This window comes from Phoca vitulina, unplaced genomic scaffold (genome assembly GCF_004348235.1).
Source record: "Phoca vitulina isolate PV1807 unplaced genomic scaffold, GSC_HSeal_1.0 scaffold31, whole genome shotgun sequence".
NCBI classification, from domain to species: Eukaryota; Metazoa; Chordata; class Mammalia; order Carnivora; family Phocidae; genus Phoca; species Phoca vitulina.
In genome coordinates, this window is record NW_022589734.1 from 11,843,368 (window position 1) to 11,863,294 (window position 19,927).

The 19,927-nt window shown below is 44.1% G+C and overlaps 2 protein-coding genes across 4 annotated transcripts in view; one reads left to right on the forward strand and one right to left on the reverse strand.

Annotated features, from left to right (window-relative positions):
- The window catches only part of SMIM13 (small integral membrane protein 13), a 209,614-nt gene that overhangs the window by 173,642 nt on the left and 16,045 nt on the right, over window positions 1-19,927 (forward strand). Inside the window, exons 2-3 of one of the 2 annotated variants that reach the window (XR_004301861.1) lie at window positions 13,669-13,741; window positions 14,086-14,287. Coding sequence is in view for 1 of the 2 variants with exons in the window: in XM_032424874.1 (XP_032280765.1) it covers window positions 13,669-13,741; window positions 14,086-14,179 (167 nt within the window). In the remaining variant the exon portion in view is untranslated. Of the gene's footprint in view, window positions 1-13,668; window positions 13,742-14,085; window positions 14,512-19,927 lie in introns of those variants that run through there. The other variant, XM_032424874.1, reaches the window with a different exon arrangement.
- NEDD9 (neural precursor cell expressed, developmentally down-regulated 9) overlaps window positions 1-19,927 on the reverse strand; it is a 178,988-nt gene that overhangs the window by 103,701 nt on the left and 55,360 nt on the right. Inside the window, exon 2 of one of the 2 annotated variants that reach the window (XM_032424871.1) lies at window positions 5,721-5,906. In XM_032424871.1, the coding sequence (XP_032280762.1) occupies window positions 5,721-5,732 (12 nt within the window). In that variant the 5' untranslated portion in view covers window positions 5,733-5,906. Of the gene's footprint in view, window positions 1-5,720; window positions 7,416-19,927 lie in introns of those variants that run through there. The other variant, XM_032424872.1, reaches the window with a different exon arrangement.

The window sequence follows — 19,927 nt, forward strand, 5'->3', positions numbered from 1 at the left end:
TGGTGGAAGAAGCCCAGATGCCTGAGGAAAGCTGCCCGAGAGAGCCAATGACTGTCACAGGAGTGAGAATGAAACTGTATTGTGCTACAACGCCAATATTATAGGGCTTACTCATTGCCGCAGCTCACCGCAATGTTACCCTGACTAATGCGTTCTTCCAGCCAAAATTCTGTGTTTCTAAGGAATGGCAGAGTACAAGGCTGAGTCAGAAAGAGATTTGAACACAAGAAAGAAGCACTAGATGTAAACCCACTGTTTAATTGGACGTCGTACTCAAAGATGCTTCTCTAAGTGGGCCAGGGGAAAGAGCAGGGGGCTCTGGGTAATACTTAAAGGTTAGGGGATGCACGGTTCCTTTAATGTAACGATGACTCTGTGTGTGTTACAAGGCCCTGCTCAAACCCAGAGGAATATTTTTTAAAAGAGAATAAAGGCAATATGTGAGGAAATGAGGACAGAGACCCCCTTCATCTCTAAAAACTCAGAGTAGGTCTAAGGACAGAAAAAGCTCACTGATTCCTGTACTTGTGGTGTTAGTATGGAGACGGTGAGTACAGAGTCACCTTGGACTTCTCGGTGATTGTAATACTTTCATTGTGCTGCTTCTAGAATCTTTTTTTTAATTGTAAGGAAACTGACCAGGTCTGGGTGGCTGCTGATCATTTGGGGAAAAATAGACTGTTTCTCTCATGTTCTCAGTTTAATCCTTTTTCTGAATGGATTCCCACAGATAGTGTTTTCATCTTGACTTATTTTTACTGAGTGAAAGTACCATTTTCAAGAAACCCCTAAAGCTTCATATTTTAGAATAAACGAGGCTTCTTTCTGTGGGAAAAGAAAGCCACAGAAGACACTGGAAAACCACATGGCCGCCCGTTAGATCAGGGGAAATCTGGTAAGGATGTGAAAGCCCGTCTCTGCTCAGGGGTCACTTTCCACGTTCCAGCTCCTGTTTACTTTCTGGACCTTGGTCAGGTGTCTTTTCAACAGTAACATTTCTGCAGCGCAGCTGGGCTTTGTGATCCATAATCAGACACAGAAAGCCTTCAGCAATCCCATCCAGGGGAACTCAATTTTCCTTCATTTCAATGAGAAAGTTAAATCTCTGTCCAGACGGTGCTTCTTTGCGGGCACAGCAGCTCTTACACCTGCAGGACACTTCATCTCTGGATATGCTTCCCATTTTCCAGACAAGCTCGGGGGATCTGCATCCCCCAGTAAAATTCCTGTCTGCACTAAATTGCCTTGTAGTCGTGATTTATACCTCAATAAAACTACATCTTGAAAAGGAGAATGGCTTTGATTCTATAGCTGACATAATTTATGCATGTTTTCGTGTTGGAATGCATAGTATTTATGCAACGGGAGAAGTCTATGGTATGTGTATACCTACATCCACAGAACTAATGACAATGAGGACAGCGGAAATGTCCCCAGGCATCTAAGCACTGGACCCCATTCCTATTGAGACAGCACCCACAGCCTCAAGCAGTGGGTCTCCAGATTCTCTGGATATCAGAAACCCCCATGGGGCTTGCTAAAATTATGCATTCCTGGTCTTCACCTTAGATCTCCTGATTTAGATTCACAGTGAATGGGGTCCAGGAATCTGTTTTGAGAATCTTTGCTGGTGATTCTGAACACACCAGAATATGAAAAACATTTTCCTTCAGGTTAGGAGATCATACCTCTATTTCTGGTTTGCAATTAGTTACCCCCAATTAACTATTTAAGGAAATTCGTGCTTTTTTGAACGCCTTCTTTATGTCAGGCATTGTGCCCGACACTCTTTTTTTTTTTTAAGATTTTATTTATTTATTTGACAGAGAGAGATATCTATAGAGAGGGAACACAGGCAGGGGGAGCGGGAGAGGGAGAAGCAGGCTTCCCGCTAAGCAGGGAGCCCGATGTGGGGCTCGATCCCAGGACCCTGGGATCATGACCTGAGCCGAAGGCAGACGCTTACCGACCGAGCCACCCAGGCGCCCCTGAGCCTGACACTCTTAAGTACATATTATTTAAAATTTTCCAGTGGTCTAACAAAGTTGGCACAATTATCCTCACTTTGCAGAAGAGAAGTTGGAGGTTCAGAGACGGTAAAAAAATATTAGTAAATACTGAGGCAGAAAGTTGAACCCAGATCTCTTTGGTTCCAACCAGCATACATTTCCCACGAAGCCACATTCCCTGACTATTCTGCTGGGCTTTTTCTATGCACCCAGAATTGGGCCAAATGTTTTAGGGTTCATAATATGTCACCCTTTAATCTACTGAGAGATATTATGAGAATTTTTTTAAATTTAATTTTATTATGTTATGTTAGTCACCATACATTACATCATTAGTTTTTGATGTAGTGATTCATTGTTTGCGTATAACATCCAGTGCTCCATGCAGTACGTGCCCTCCTTAATACCCATCACCGGGCTACCCCGGTAATACCCCCCATCCCCCTCCCCTCTAAAACCCTCAGTTTGTTTCTCAGAGTCCATAGTCTATTATGAGAAATTTCTTAAGGAGATGATGAATCTTTGAGGAAGAGATGAATCTTTTCATTCACTTGGGAAAACTTCTGCTCTCTTATACTGTGGACACGAAGTGCACTGACCAGAGACCCCATTTGGAACTGAGCAATCTCCGAAGATTGAGTGATGGGCCACTCTCAAATGGTCCTCCTGAGATTGTCCTCAGCTGAAGAGAGCCTCTTCATGCATGTCATACCATCCCCCCCACTACACACACACACCATGACTGGTCCAGAAAGGGGTATAAAGGCCTGGCGCCCTTACTTCCATTCCAGACAACTCTCCCCATGCATAGAAGGGTATGTGGTCAGCATGGGCCTTAACTATGTACTGTAGTCCAGCTCCCCTCCTGCCTCATCCTGCTGCCATTGTTGCTTATAGGTATTCCTGAGAGCACCTTCTGCAACCCCCTGCATGCCAATCTCCATCTCTCCAGAGTCTGCTTCTCTGGGAACTTGACCTGTGATGTTGTTAAATCGAATTTTCCTTGTGGATAAATTATGGCTATGTTTGGGCGGCGTAACGGGCTTATTTGTGTCCCCCTCCAAATCCATACATTCAAGTCCTAACCCACAGTATCTCAGAACGTTAGGAGTTGGTTTGGATATAGGGCCTTTAAAAGAGCATTCAAGGTAAGATGAGGTCATGTGGGTGGGCCCTAATCCAGTATGACTGGTGTCCTAATATCAAGAAGACATTAGGATACAGACACAGAGCAAAGACCACGTGAGGACACAGTAAGAAGGCAACCATCTGCAAGCCTCAGGGGAAACCATACCTGCTGACACACCTTGATCTTGACCTTCCAGCCTCTAGAACTGTGAGAAGGTCAATGCCTGTTGTTTGAGCCATCAGCCTGCAGTACCCGTCACGGCCGCCCCAGCACACTAACAAAAGCAGCTTTAGAGGTATTCTTCATTTCAGTCCCTATTCTTTCATCCTTACTCTCTAGGAATAACCTGGAAAGCTGAACGAGTTAAACTATCCATGAAGTGTATGGAGGAAAGGTAATAATACTCAGTGCATAAAGTTTTCATATTCCCTAAAATAGGTCATATTTGTTTAAGGGCTGAGAAAAGAGCATGTGAATTTCTTCACTTTGTTGTATCTCCCTTTTTAGGACATCACAAACCTATGGCAGGTGTAAATATACACTTTGATGACCACTTTGGACCTGCAGTGAACTTGTATCTAATGGGGAAAAAAAGGACACAATTTGCAAGTCCTGTCAGTCAACACGTTTTGGCCATTTATGAAGCAAGAGTCCAGTTGGATGTTCTTTCTTGAGATAAACCATCACAGACCATGTCCAACTGCCAGCTTCCTGCCTGAGTATAAAGGGGAGGAGGGAGGAATGCCAAAGAAAAGGTTTTTGCAGTTTAAAAGATTTTTTTTTCAGCGTTCTTGTTTTTCTGAGCCAGCCCCATCATCAGTGATGCATTGGGAAATTACCTACCAGCTCTCTGACAGTGAAGCCAAATGAAAAAACCCTGAATTGTCATCTGCCAATTTCTGTGGTGTAAATACCGCTACCACAGCCACTGTTGAGTTACCTACGTGAACTCACTGGGAAGGACGAGCACAGTCAGCTCTGGGGAGCTGGAATTAGCTGCCTCCAACATACCACTGATTCCTACAGAATCGCAAAGGAAGGCTGCCCACTGCCCAGCCTCTCTGCAGCTCACGATGGCCTTCCGGGTGTGCGCATGGACTCTCCGCCTTCCCTCCACGTTAGTGTTTGCACAGGTAGCTTGGGGCTTGCTATCACTTGCTGAGTTGTTTGGTAAAGGGCTTGCTTTTAAGCATATTTATAAGGTTAGCAAAGGTTTCCCCAAAGGATGTTTCTGGCCATGAGCTCACGGTGTCTTCATTGCGGCTCCCCAAACCAGACAATCACAGCATCTGGGGCTCAGGAGAGCAACTCAGTCTAGCCTGACCCAGATTCCTAAAGGCTCGATCTCTCCCTCGGCCTTTTTTTACACGCTGCTTCTCCCATCTTCTGCCTTGAGTGATTTCTTTGAGTTGCGTAGACTTTACTTCCTATGTGCTGTAGGACTCTGTCACTGGAAGCCTCTATCGAGGGTTTATAATATGCCAAAAACAATTATAAGCAATTTGTATGCTTCATCGTCACAACAACCCCTGCAAAGAGGTGCTTTTCTCACCCCATTTTATAGATGAAGAAACTGAGGCACAGAGAGGTTAAATAACTTGTTCAAGGTCCTACTACTTGTGAGTGGCAGGGCCAGGATTCAAATCAGGCAGTATTGCTTCAGGTCTGGATCTTTAACCAGCACGCTGCCCCCCAAACAGCAGGAAGGATGTATCCCTAGAAACAATTGATGACAAGGACCAATGCTCCTTTTTGCTGTTAGGTGGTACTAATAATGGCCAATTTTTTCCATTCTATTTAGTCTAGTATGAAGTTACATGCAAGTGTGTATGTGTGTGCATGTAATATTGACATACAGTTCAATAATGATAAAAAAAAAAAAGAAAAACCCAAACAGAAGTGATGGAATTAATGATCCCAAGGACCCACATAGATGATTCTAAAGCAAATGAAAGATTTCAGGTGGTAGAATTGTCTGGTTTTCAGATCCAGAATACCGAAAGTTGAGAATCAACATGTATTTGAAATACCACAGTGCTAATGTTCATTGCAGGGACTCAAATGGAATGAAATATTGGCTTGCATTTGAGAATGCTAAGGTTAGGAGAATGGACCATTTTAACCCTAACCTCCATCTCAGGCCAAGTTGACTTTCTTGCGGAATGGCTGAATGGAAAAGGAACAGTTTAATACTGATTGGCAGATGGAGAAATAAGGCACTGGAGAACTGGCTAATCTAACCTAGGGGATCAGCTTCTGAAGAGTTCAGTGAGTGTAACTTCCAGACTTGCTTGTGCACTAATTATACTAAGGGGAATATTCTACCTTTGTCCTGGAAGATTGCTTCCACTGAGATTGAATGGAAGAGGATTTCCTGTGAGCATCAGCATATCCATCTCAAAAGATGCACCTACCAGAGCAAAATCGGGTGGCCCGGAATCAGCCTTTTAGTTCCAAATATTAGTTACAATCCTGAGTGAGGGTTGAATGCCATTTGGTTTATTGTTTCAAAGGAAGGAGTCTGGGTTGAACTGGACAAAAGGGAAGAGGATGAAATGGACATTTTTCCCATCACTACTCACCATTGCCCACATTTTCCCAGGTGCTTCTTTCTGTTATGCCAAGGAATGTTGGAGCTCTGGATCTTGAAAAAGACAATTCCCGTCTCAGTCTGCTGACCAGCTTCTTTCTTTTCATAACTTGGCTTAAAGAGTACACGATCTTCTCAGGCCAGTGTGTGACATTATGGAATTCACAGCTTCTTGAATCTGAAAAGAAGTTTAAAATGTGTAAGTGGGTAAACACTGACAGAAGCTGAGACACTTTTTATGACTTAAGGATGGCATCAGAGCACCTGGAAAAGCCTAATCCATAGTCCCATGAATGGAATCCATCTTTCATTCATTCATTCATTCAATCATGCCACCAAGGAAAGCATTTATGGTACTCTCACTATGCGTTGACCTGGAATTGCAAAGATGCAGAAAATATGGTCCTGTTCTCAACGACCCCACAGTCTAACAGGACAAACCAAAAAAAACACAGTTCCATAAAATATCGCAGGTCCTCTGATTGAATATGAAGTGGATCTGGGGAGGTCACAGAAGGAGGGAGAAGGTGAACTGGGTGGGGTCTTGAGTGTTGGGTAGATATTTGCGAGGTGCTTCTTATTGGGGCAGAATGGTAGAAGTGAGCGATCCTTCATTATCTATAGTCTACAATTTTAGTCCTGTCATTGACTGTCATTGATTTAACTTGTTTTTCCACCCCTCCACCCGCTGCTTCTTTATCCCCCTTTTATGTTGTTGCTTTTATCATTTTGAAGCCACCAAATGTGCCTGAATTTACCTCTCATCAATGGCCCGAGAAGGACACTCTACAGTCATATGCTTTTCTTGTTTCCCTAAAATGAGGAAAACTGGTGCTTTGGCAGTGTGGCTTTTAAATAGCTTAGATGCAAAGCCCAGAATTTTATTTTTCGGGAAATAAAAACGGGACTGGGCTTTTGGTTGGTTAGTGCATGCCAGCTTTTCACTTCCCTTTCATGATCTCACAGCTATATTCAGTTTTGGGATGGTGTGTGTGTGTGTGTGTGTGTGTGTGTGTGTGTGTGTATCCTTATGGACCATTGTTGAAATATATATTCTTAGAAAAAATCCTGATATTTAAACCACATGGGCTGCACAGACATCTCTTCACGAACCGGGAATCTGAATCTTTGTAAAAAGAAAGTGTTTTTCCTATCAAGAATGAGAAATCAAAACCAAACGGGTGTTTTAAAACGTGGAGCAGAAAAATAAGGATTGTGTCTGGCACATAGTAGAAGCTCAGCAAACTGTGTAATGAATTTATCCAGCTGCCCTTATGGGGAAGAGAGGTCTTCTTAGAACCGCTTTCCAGAGGGTAATTGGGAGTCGGTCTCCTTTCACTTCTGCTAGGATGGGAATAGCTTCCTGTAATTTCGGTTTGATAAACACAGTATTTAAAATCTTGGTCAAGATGGGGAGAAGGGGATTTTCCTCTGAGGCACTTGCAGTGGTTATAGGCAGGAGGACACGGGCCCATGACTCATTTGCTCTGCCTGAACCCGTCCATGCTCACCCAAGTATCTGGGCCTCACATGGTGGAGAAAACCAGCAGTGAGAGTTACTCTTTCCAGAATTCAGTCCATTTCCCTATGAGGTATTCATGCCTTGAGGCATTTTAACTGCTCAAGGTGTCTGAGCTTAAAGGCAAAGCATTCAGGGCTGATTTGTCTATGGGGATCCCATAAACGACAGTACTAGGAATGATAGATGATAGATAGATAGATGATAGATAATAGATTTCATTAATTCTTTTTTAAAAGATTTTATTTATTTATTCATTAAAGACAGAAAGAGACAGAGGCAGAGGGAGAAACAGGCTCCCCACAGAGCAGGGAGCCGGATGCTGGACTTGATCCCAGGACTCTGGGATCATGATCTGAGCTGAAGGCAGATGCTTAACCTAAGACTGAGCCACCTTGGTGCCCCATTAATTCTTTATTGTGATATATAACACACATAGAAAAAACAAATGTAGAGCTGAATCAGTTGTCATAAATTGCCTTCCAGGTGAAGGCACAGCATACTACCAGGACCCCAGAAGTTTTTCAGCTGCCCTTCCAAAAACAGCCCCTTTCTTTAAAGGCAGTACTGCCTTGAGTCCCATGCAGGGGGCCCTATGTTGGGCCTTGTGCTTTTGGGCTTCTAGATTTCCTCCACTGATGTCCCTTTCCAAGGGGAGAGGAGTCCTTGAGGCCAAGAGGCCATGTCCACCTAGAACCCATGTCTCCCTTTCTAAACCATGCACCAAGTACCAGGACCTTGGGATTCCCTGTCAGATGATTCTGAGTCCACTTCCAGATCTTCCTCGGCCTCTTCTTCAGGTCCACCTGCCCAAGGGGTGGCCTAGGAGCAGATATTTGTAGGAGGCTGTGGGTGGACACACATGGACACAAAGGCCCTTGAGGTATGGGATGGGGCAGAGGGTGGGAAGAGACGGTGGGAGTCTGGGGGCCTCCTTCTCCTGCGCCACACATTCCAGTGAGAAGCTCTAAGCAGTCCAAGAATTCTAGGGTCCAACGGCGCCTTCCAGGTTGCCATGAAGATGTATTTGTCGAGGTAAGAGGATAAAACATCTTTTATTTAATATAGTGTTAGTTTAATTTACTTTAAAATATTTAGGCCTATGATTATGATAAGCTGTTCTCCATTTAACCCCAGAAATGTTAGGGGTGAGCCTGCTTAAAGGCAACTATCCTATTATGGTAATCCCCTCCATGCCTTTCTTTATACTTTACCCTTTACATCTGCATTCCTATACGCTAGAGTCGTTTTTCCCTGTTTTTGAACTCTGAATAAATAGATCACACAGTATATATTCTTTTATGTTAAGTTCCTCCACCCAGGATTATGCTCGTGAAATTCATCCATGTTGTTGCCAACAGCTATAGTTTACAATTTTTATTGCCATGTAGTATTCCATTGTATTGATATCTACCCATTTTAATGTTGAGCGACAAGTGAGTTGTTTCCAGGATGAGGCCATTATGAATGATCCTGCTAGGGAGATCTTTATCCATTTCTGTTGTTCATATACCTAAGAATGGAATTTACTGGATGATAGATACACATTTTTTCAACTTTACTGGAAAATACCAAATTGTTTTCCAAAGTGGTTGTATTAATTTATATTCTCACCAGCGGGGCATGAGACATCCCATAGCTCCTGACAATGTCTGGTATTTCTTTTTAGTTTTAACCATTCTGTGCTAGGGATATTCTAGTACACTACTCAAAAGTTTTTCTTTTTTTCTTTTTCTCCTCATGATTTGTGTCTGAAGATACCGAAGTGATTCTAGGAACTTAGGAGTTTCAAATTGACTGCCGCTAACATCAGTAGAAGTATATACTAATAATAACATTATTATTTATAATAATAGCTATAGTTTTCATTTGAAATATGGCAGCTAGGGGAAGATCTACAGTCTTGAAAGAGTCACAATAATAAAATCCAAACCAACAGGGTTAGCCCATACAGCATTTTAAAATAACACTGATTAGCAGACTGACCTGAGTGTGTGTGTGTGTGTGTGTGTGTGTGTGAATCAACCAACAATGCAGTTGGTATTGACCTTTTCCTTTCATAGAGGTATGTGTGTCCCCAGGACATACTCTGACAGTTGTGGCAGCATGGGGCACAGATTGCTGAATTGCCTGGCTGGGGCCAGTCGGGGCAACCCTAGAGGAGGAAGATTAGCTTGGGGAGGCTATCAGCTTGCAGCTCATTAGCCGCCACATCTGGCAACATCTGTTTCTCCAGGAGGCAGCAATAGCCATGTGCTCTGGTCAACAGAAAGCAAGGGGCACGCACAAGCCTCTTCTGCAGAAATGAGCATAACCTCCTCACTGCCCACCTTCTTCTTAGCCTACTTGGGTCCCTGAGCTTTCTCACTTCACCTTCCTCTTGCTAATATCCTCAACCTCCATGCGCCTTTGTCCTTTTAATGCACCCCCCCCCCGGACAAAGTCCAGCTCTGAATGCACTCAACTGTTTACTTTCTCTACATCAATCACGCAGCTGTGGAGCATTGCTGGAAAACCCACACACCCTGCAGATGGTGCCACTATATACTTATGGTCACCAATGCCGTCTTGGCCCTTGTTACGGTCAGGCAGTCCCTCTCTGTTCCCCTGGTTCACTCACCCTCCTATTTTCCCATTTTTCTGTTCTAATAATAGATCCTCTCCTGTAAGGATGCATTGGTGCCTACTCTAGACACGGCTGGCTGTTGTCCAGTATGCACAGGCCGTTTCAGACTTTCTCCACTCTCCTTAAGTCCCTGGTTTTAGTGCCAGCCCCTCTACTGAGCCGTACTTCCCAACTCCACTGTCAGCCCCAATAGGCAGTCTCTCCTCTTGCTTCATGAACCAAAGCTAGAGCCACCTCACAGGGACTCCCTTGACTTCCCTCCTCATCTGCAGATTCATTTAGCATCCAGACTCATCCCTTTCTCCTTCCTGCCTCCTTGTGCCAATAAAGGAAGTGTCTCCTCTTGTGCCCAAGTGTATCCCTCTACCTGGTCTCAATGCCAACTCAGGGACATCTCTCCACATTCCTCTCCTCTCTCTCCTCACTTCTTCCCAGGAGTTGTCCAATAGGCTCACGTTTCTCCCTTACAAACCTGGTATCAGGAGCATCCTTAGCTTGGCCAAGAACCTCATCCAAGTAGGGCAAGAAGCAGTGGTAGGGGTTGGATTGTGTCCCCGCCCCCTCCAAGTTCTTATGTTAAAGTCCTAGCTCCCCGTATTTCAGAATGTGACCTTATTTGGAAATAGGGCCACTGAAGATGTAATCAGTTAAAATGAAGTCATACTCTCTCTGGATCTCACTTTCCTCATTTGGGACACAGGAGTCATTGGATTGTCATTTTTGGGGTGGGCAGTTCCAAAATCTGTGGGAGCAGAGGTGGCAGATGGGAGAGGGAGGTTGGGGGGTGGTTCTGAGCTCCGCACCTCTCCTTTGACCACAGCAGTTCCAGTTTTAAAAGGTTTACAATTTGGAACTCTTGGTAATATTTGGCTTAAAAAAATGCGTTTCACTGTTTAAAAAATAAAATACAAAATTTAAATCTCCTGTCTTAGGTGATATCTCTGATCCTTTCTAACTGCAATAGACTACGATTATAAGATTTTGTAGGTGAAAGCATATGGGTTTGATGAACATATTGCACAAATTTTTCTCAAAAAAGCCCTATTTAATAAAATTTTTTTTTCTGTGAAGGAGATTTGATAAAAGACTGACTAATGCAATTTAATTTTTAAGCCCTTTAAAGACGCTCCTATAAAACATTCACAAATTAGAAAAGCAGTTTTTCTTGGGGCACCATATGTTGGAATTTGGGGTTTAGAAATATGCTTACTGTCCACCTGGGGCTCTGAGACCATGTGCAAGTGAGTACTTGTACATGAATGGGGACCTTCCGATGATGAGCTCTTGAGGAGAATCACTGTGGCTGCTCCATCTTTGTTTCCGCAGGACCTAGCTCAGTGCCTGGTACATAGCAGGTGCTCAGTAAGTCCTTACTGAATGAGACTCCCTGAAGGTCTGTGAGAATTCTTGGTGATAGGAAAGAAATAGAACTTCTTTCTAAGGGAAGGGGTAGGTGGGGTGGAATCCACAAACACAGATTAAGAGGGGGCAGTGCTCTTGAGTGAGGCGTGGGTAAAATGGCACGGTTTCTGCTTGTGGGACAGTTATCTGTGGGATGGGATAAGCACAGTGGAGGAACACAGCTCTATGGCCTCCTCAGAATAGTCTGTCTAGGTTCCTGGTTTCCTGGCAAATCATTGCATTTCCTACACAGAGACCAGTGGACCACTGAGCCTACATTTTTCTTATTTCTCCCTGGATATTTCTCTAGTTGGTATCTGATCCTTATTTTTAAGGACCCCTAATGGGATCCTTGATGGGAAAGGATCTGGGTAGCTAGTAGGATAAACCAGGTTCTCCAACCTTCTCTGTCTCCCAGTCTGCTATATGCAGCTGGCAATGTTCATGGCAGGAAGTGCCCTGGAAATCAGGAGACCTGGGTCCTAGTCCCAGGTATGTGACTTGGGGCAACTCAGCCATTTCTCGGTCCCAGTTTCATCTTGTGGAAGATGAAGGGTCAGACAAAATCGTGTCCTCAATTCCATATCTCATATAGGTTATCACCTGGATATATAATTGGTGGGACACCAGTAAAGGCATTATTCACCAAAAATAGTGTCTTTCTTTCTCTGTCTCTGTCTCTCAGTCTGTCTCTGACCCTGTCACACTCGGTGATGTTTCCACTTCACTGTGACTTTGAGTTAAGGCCTTGGAGGGGATGCTGAAATTGCAGGGCTATTTAATTAAAAGGCCCAGAAGCTAAGCATTTATCGGTTGTGCACATCAGTGATGTTACACTTTCACAACCTGGGGCATGTCTTAAGGAATGGAGCCTGACCTAGATCAGATTTATGGTCAAAGGTGTCAGAAAGACCCTCATCAGGGGCTGGGCAATACTCCCCCAGAGGAGGAGAGCAGGAGAAGGAGGGGCAAAACAGGGGTTAAAGCCAGCTGGGTGCCCCTTTATGGTTCCACGCTAAGGACAGTTCTAGGCCTGGGACCACTGCCCTCAGCGGCTCACACTGGCTGTCCCCTGTCTGGCCACCGACAACCCCTGGAATAGAGGCCCCTTGAAACTACACGCTTGGGCGCCTGGGTGGCTCAGTCGTTAAGCGTCTGCCTTCGGCTCAGGTCATGATCCCGGGGTCCTGGGATCGAGTCCCACATCGGGCTCCCTGCTCTGCGGGAAGCCTGCTTCTCCCTCTCCCTCTCCCCCTGCTTGTGTTCCTGCTCTCGCTATGTCTCTCTCTGTCAAGAAAATAAATAAAATCTTTAAAAAAAAAAAAAAAAAAAAAAGAAACTACACGCTTACATGCTTACTAAGTTGTCTTCCTTGGGAATTGTATTTCCCTGGGCTGTGGAGCCTTGCTAAGATGTTGCTTGCCAGCCGATAGAGGCCTTCTACCACACTGGGATTTTGGTAGGTAACTAAGAAAGACAGAGTTAATTAAACCCTTCATAAAACAGTCCATCAGCCACCTGCTTGCAGAGCAAAAAGTCAAATTCTTTGCTGTGCTTTGGCAGAAGGATTGTGTCCCTCAGCCTCCTCTTGGGCCCCATTCAGGATTCTAACCAGGTTACCTATGAAACTTCTTTTTCATTGTGGTATATATATTTTTCCATTTGTGTAAAAGCAGTAAATAAATACCATTGATCTCGTCAGGCCATGCCAAAGAAGAATTTGTAGGGGATTTAATACCCTAATGCATTGGACACACTTGAATTTGGCTAAACATTCAAATTGGGTGGTTTGGCTCAATTGAAGCAGTTTAAATGTTGTTGGGGTATAGCTTTTCAAGGGACCTCGGTTCTTTCAGAATGATCCCTGGAAGGGATTGGCTTTTAAGTGAGTTGGAAATTCTCAGGTATGTTTTAGAGATCTACAAAACAAGCCTTCCCTTTGTTGGAAATGGGTAGGACTCAGTAAAGAGAGTGAGATGAACTGGGTTGTCTGTTCATCCAAGTGCACATCCAGACGTGCACCCTGGGGGCATAGGAATGAAGCCATCCATGTTTTAGGATTTTCTACAAACATCAAGATTCCAAACGACAGCCAAAACCCTGACCAAGAAAAAGGGCATGGCAATAATCATGAAATAAGCAAGGGTGGAAGTCAAAGTTGTAAGTCCTTAAAACCCTTCTGTGTTTAGGTATTGTCTTGCTGAGCTTGTGGCCCTGATTCTTTTCCTGGTCTTTGCCAGCAAATTTTCAGCAATCTCTTAGCAGAAGAGAGGACATTGTTTGCTGCACCTTCCTCTCCTGGGGAGTTCCTGGACGCTGACTGTTTACAGGGACTCTCAACTGCCTTCGTTCCCCATCTGGTATTAATTTTTATTTCTTCTTCTTCTTTACCAGACTCTGACTCATCTCCACCCAAACCTTCAGGCTTCCTGAAGGCGGGCTTCCCCAGACGTGGTGCCCCACCCAGGTAAGGCAACTTGTCATGAAGAAAGAACGGTCTCTGTCCCCAGTCTCGGGGAATGTGACAGTGATTTACTCAATCATCCACGTCAGAAATGGAGAGGTTTTGCTCAGCGCTTCATTTATTCTCACTGCCCACATCTCATCGGTGATGGGGTCCTGTCCTTTTGAGCTCCTTAGCTCTCCTACTCCCCTTTTTCCCCCACCCAGCCACATCTCAGTTGCCCCCATCTTAACTCACTGTCTCACCGCTGGACCAGTGACATTTTCATCCCACTTTATCCTCAAGGCAATGGGGAAGACTTTGAAAGGTTTTGACTGGGAAGTAATTCGATCACATTTCTTTGTCAGAAAAATCACACTGAATCTAGTGGATGAATTGGAAAGGTGCCTGCCATGGAGATGCCGAGAAATCGATTACAAAGCTGTGCCAGAATCCAGATGAGAAATGCGAGGGTCTGGATTAAGCCCATGACAGAAACGATGAAGACGAGAGCAAGTGGCTATTCAGCAAGTCAGTGGATAAAGTATAATATCCGATTGGAACTAGAAGGTGAGGGAGAGGAAATGTTTATAATAAATGTTTTGCAGATAGAAGAGGAGAAGATTGGGTGGATGATAGTATCCTTCTGAAAAAGACAAAATTAAGAATTAAGTTGGTGAGAAAATGATGAATTTAATGTGACGTGTTAGGTTCCAGTTTCATGTGGGGAATGTCAAATGGGGAGAAAATCTGTAAGCAGTTATATATATAGTTGATGCTTGAACAACACAGGTTTTAACTGTACAGGTTCACTTATCTGCAATATTTTTTTAAGATGTATTTATTTATTTGAGAGAGAGAGAGCGTGTGCGCGAATGGGGGAAGGGGCAGAGGGAGGAGAGAGAAAATCTCAAGCAGATGCCGCGCTGACTCCGCGCTGAGCACTCCAAGGGGCTCGATCTCAGGACCCTGAGATCGTGACCTGAGCCAAAATCAAGAGTTGGCTGCTTAACCGACTGAACCACCCAGGCGCACCCCCTTATGTGTGGATTTTTTTTTCAATAAATACAGCACAGTACGGCAGACTTTAGGACTTGCCCATCTCCATATTTATATGAGCCACTTCCTTATAATAAATCATATATATATATATATGCTATTATATAATCATATATATATATATATATATATATGCTATTACTTCTGTTTCTATGGAGGACCCTGACTAATACAGCACAGAATGAAAGAAAAGAAAAGAAAAAAAAAATTGGAAGTAAGGAAGGAAGGGAGAATGAAAGAAAAGTGTGGGATGAATGAGTCCACGAGAGCCTACGTGCTTTGAAAACGTAGGGAGAGTGTGGGTAACTGTCTGTCTGTCTGTAATATCTGATGGCATCGATGACTCATCAACATTATGTAGCTAGAATTAGCCTTCAGACTTTGCTGTCTTGGAGGTTTTGTCTCATAAAAGCAGGACTTCCTAGCTTGGCTTGTTTTCTTGTTACTTAGGAGCTGTTGCTAGCATAAGGTCATACTTAGAAAATTGAACCTTCAGTAAGATTACTCAGAGACTTGGCTGCTTTCTCCCTGGCCATTTTATCTTTAGGTTGAAAAAAGAAACAGCTCACTTTTCTTAAGTGACATTACACATCACTTTGAAATATGCTCTATAGGCCAGCCCTGAAATCTGGTTATTTTTGTTTGTTTGTTTGTTGATACTCTCAATTGTTTTAAAAAAATGTCAAAAAAATTTTTTTGTTTGTTTTACTCTAAAGATCTTCTTTGATAACCCAGTTTTTAGGAAACTGTTTGATGAATAGAAGCTGAGGCAGAGGTAAGAATTTGCCCAGCTCATACCCAGTTTATTTCTGACCCAGTGATGGGATAACCTCAGAAACCACTGAGGTGATTTAAATGAGAGACTTATTGAGCATGTAGAATGTATTTTGTTTTTGCTCTATTTTTTACAATCTTTTCTGTTACAGTATTAAAGTGGTGGTGATAAGCCATTTTATCTGTGGTTGTAGCAGAGGCCATTTGAAACATCTCCCCAGCTCAGAAAGATGCCCTTGGTTGTCCCACTCACTGACAGCAGTAGGTTCCAGATTTCAGTTTGGACAACACAGTAATGCTTTATAAAGTTCACGGCTGTCTGGACCTGGGATGAGCACCTGAACCAAGTTTAGACTCAAAGTCCTTCACACACACACACACACACACACACACTCACACACACTCACACACACACACTGAGCCACTCACACTCACACCCACCCCCCCCCCCCCACACACACACTGAGTCACTCACACTCACACCCACACACGCTCATACACACACCCACACACACTCACATACACACTCACACACCCACACACACCCCCACACATTGAGTCACTCACACAGCCCCTCTCCACGTGTGAACTTGGAAGCATGGCTGCATTTCTGCCTCTGGCATTGAGCGCTAGCCTTGTCCTTAAAATGACCACCTCCCTTCCTCTCCCACTAGCCCCTGCCACCCCACACCATGCTGGAGATGACCTGTATTTTAATCCTTGCAGCCAAAAAAGTCCCCATTTATTCTGTTAAAATAAAATAAAAATATTCCCTCCTTGGGTTCTATAATAAAAACTCAAGGGGTGCCTGGGTGGCTCAGGTCATGATCTTGGGGTCCTGGAATCGAGCCCCATGTCGGGCTCCCTGATCAGTGGAGAACCTGCTTCTCCCTCTCCCTCTGCCCCTTCCCCCCACTCATGATCTCTCTTTCTCTCAAATAAATAAATTAAAAAAACAAAACAAAACTGAAGTTTAAGAATTTCGATGATAACAGTCGTGGACAGTGCAGTGGGGGAACTCAGTGTTCTTATTAAGACCCACGCATACTCTCTCACCCCTTCTTTATCCCAGGAAAGCCTCAGCAGCTGGTGGCAACAATGACTGCCACACCCTCTTATTGGTGGAGTGTGGTTAGTGCCATATTTATGACAGTCAACTTGTCTAAATCTGTCAGGGTTACACGGGTCTGTATCATTCCCAACAATGCCATTTGCAGGAATTTATGCTGCAGGTACACTTGTACAAAAAAATGTATACAGATATCCTTGCACAGGTGCAAAAAGACCTAGGACAAGGGTACTTGGTAAAGCATTGTCGGTAAGAGCAAAATACCCGAAACAATCCGAATTTGTGTTGATGTAGAAATGGTTGGGTAAATTATGTGAACCTACACAATTGGGGTATTATGACATAAGAAAATGAACAAGGTGTTTATGCATGATGGTAAGTGAAAAAAGCAAGGTGCAGACCAGTGGGTTTCACAGGTTATCATTTGGGGGATGATGACATCTCTTCAAATTTGCCCATGTGTGTACACATTGAAAAAAAACTGTGGAAAGAGAAGGAATAAGTTAATGCCAGTGGTTTACTTGTGCGTATGGATGTGTGTGTGGAAGGGGTGCAGGGAAGCGGGCAGCTTAGATGGGAGGTGGAAGTAGGAAGAACACTTTAACTGCATACTTCTTATGAGGTTTCAAAAAATGCTATACTATGTATTGTCAACTATACAAAAGAAAGAGAGAGGAGGAGGTGGAGGAGGGAGAGAGGGAAGACAGTCAATGGCTATCAACAGAGACGAACCTTTATTTCATCAGACTCTTAGCTGGTTATTCTTACTCAGTAAAGAAAATATTTGGAACTGTTTTCCCTAGAGCAAAAAAAAAAAAAAAAAAAAAAAAGAAAGAAAGAAAAAGAAAAGAAAGAAAGAAAAAAAACAAACCAATCCTCTGACACTTAGGGACAGGGCCCGGCTTTGGCCATAGCATCGTGGTTTTGTGGCTTCCTTCCTCATCACTCCCCATTATCCCCCAAGGTCAAGAATCACGGCAGACCTAGAATCTCCACCATCTCTGGCTACATTCACCTTAAACAATAGCCTTTCCATTGACAGATGAGAGGAACTCAAAACTCTGAAACATTATAGGAATGAGACTGGAAATTCCTTCCCTGTGGATAAAGTCTACTATTCCTCCATGTTTGGCCATGGAGGACAGGCTTAAAATGTCACTGTGTCTGAGAGAGAAAGAGAAAACAGTGACTCAAAACACATACTGAGGTATAGAAACCTTAATTTGCTATTTCCTCTAAAATAGATGTTCATAAAGGAGCGGGTTTCTCAGCCTCATTACCTATGATGGGGCCCGAAGAAAAGAATGTACAAGTTTATTTGGGACTGCCCCAGGTAGTGTTGGCAGATAAAGTACAGGATATCTAGTTAGAGTTGAATTTCAGATAAACAACAAATAATTTATATACCACAAATATATACTACAAACTATGCTCAGAATTATTCATTGGTTACCTGAAATTCAACCTTAACTGGGTGTCCTGTGTTTTTATTTCACTAAATTCTTCAAGCTGGTCCCCGGCGACTGGCCTGCAGGAGTGGAAGCTCTGGCCTCCAAGGTTTAATGCACAGGTGGGAAAGGCCCATTTGTCCCGTCATCTCAAGGAAATGACAAGCAAACACCCCTTCCTCCAAGAGCTGGTCAGATGCCCCTGACTCCAGGTTCCAAGCATGGCATCCACCTCAGGACTTTGCCACCATGTCTGTTCTTAACAGATGGGTATCATCCAGTCCTACACTGCTGCCCCAGATTCCACAGATGAGACACCAGAGGATGTGTACTGCTCTGCCATCAGAAGGACTTTGGCTTCCTGTTTCTAACAGAAAATACGGATTTGTGCTGATCTTCCAAATGTTCCCATCTGGCCTGCCCACTCTCATGGCTTATACCTACAGAGGGACCTGTATTAAACTGAGTCAGGAAATCTTCTAAGAACCAGAGTGTGATTCCGGGCAGCCCCTTCCAGGTGTCAGGGTAAGCCTGGAAGGTGGTGGTCACTCAGTGAGCATGAAGTTAGGACAAAAGGGAGAGGACCCTCATGACATTGCTTCACCTGTGCAGCAGCGTGGTTCTGCTGCTGCACAGGTGAAGCACGTCCTCCCCCAAGCAGAGACCATCTTTCCAGTGATGAGGTGGCGGGCTCAGGTGCTAGGACCCCTGAGAGAGAAAGAGAGGGAGCCTATTCTCAAAGGTAAGTCAGCTTTTAAGCTGCCCTTCACAGGGCACAGATCATACTCATGGAATACTGCTCAGGTTCCTTCCCTGTCAAAGAGGAAAACCTTGCACATGGGAAGACCACTTGGAATGTTGGCCCTCAGGTTACATGTGGTCTCCGTGTGCAGCCAGCTCTGTGATTACAATACATGCAGTGACCGATGACACAGCGACAGAAAACATGTTCCCAGCACCCCGCCTCCCAAGGACAAAGGGTATGTACACTCCACCAATAGTAGGCCTGTCTTCTCTGAACCTTGCTCCTCCTGGATATGAGCTCTTGGTGAGTTGACAGTCTGTCTGTCTTCTGAATCATCCATTGGATTGGAGGCACATGGTGAATAGGGTTTGGCTTTCTGGAAGAGCTGGGCTCATGGGAGGATAATTAAAGAAAACATCTGTGCCAGAGTCAGGGCTACTGTGGAGGAATTGACTCTGGCTCTTTCCCAAAGCTGCAGCTCACCAAAGAAAAGCCAAAGGCACCAGCAGCAATGTTTTGAGCAGAGAAGAGTGACCACTGAAGTCATGACTCAGAGGCACCGACTTCTCCATGTCCATTGTGGGGGCATAGCTGGGTAGGTTGCATCACAGAGAATGATTCTAAAGTACCATGAACCCAGTTGAGGTTTGTAGGGCAGACATACAATTGCTTGCAAACAAATGGCAGGCACTATGAGCAGCGTTTTATGTTTCTCTGCAGGTTTTCTTTTGGGTCTCTCCAGGGAGCTGGGAGGAATTTGAGTCTGAAACTCTAACCTTCGTTGGCCATTTTTTCCCCCCTTACACTAGATATGAACCTCAGGAGATCTTCTGGAGCATTTGCTGAATTCTAATGAGAACTGAGCCTTCCAAATATTATTCTTCTTATGGTTTGCTAACACTTTTTTCCTGGAAACACATCATACTGAGATGTCTTGTACCCTTTGTTTTCCCAGACTATTTGAAAGTTAAAGTATGCAGATATCCAACTTGGGGCCTGATCCAGGCTTTTCATGATCTAGCCAGGGTAGGCAAAGATTCCAGGGAAGGCCAAGGATTTAGACCACCTGCATTAGAATCACTGGAAACACTTGTTTAAAATCCTCATTCTTGGGG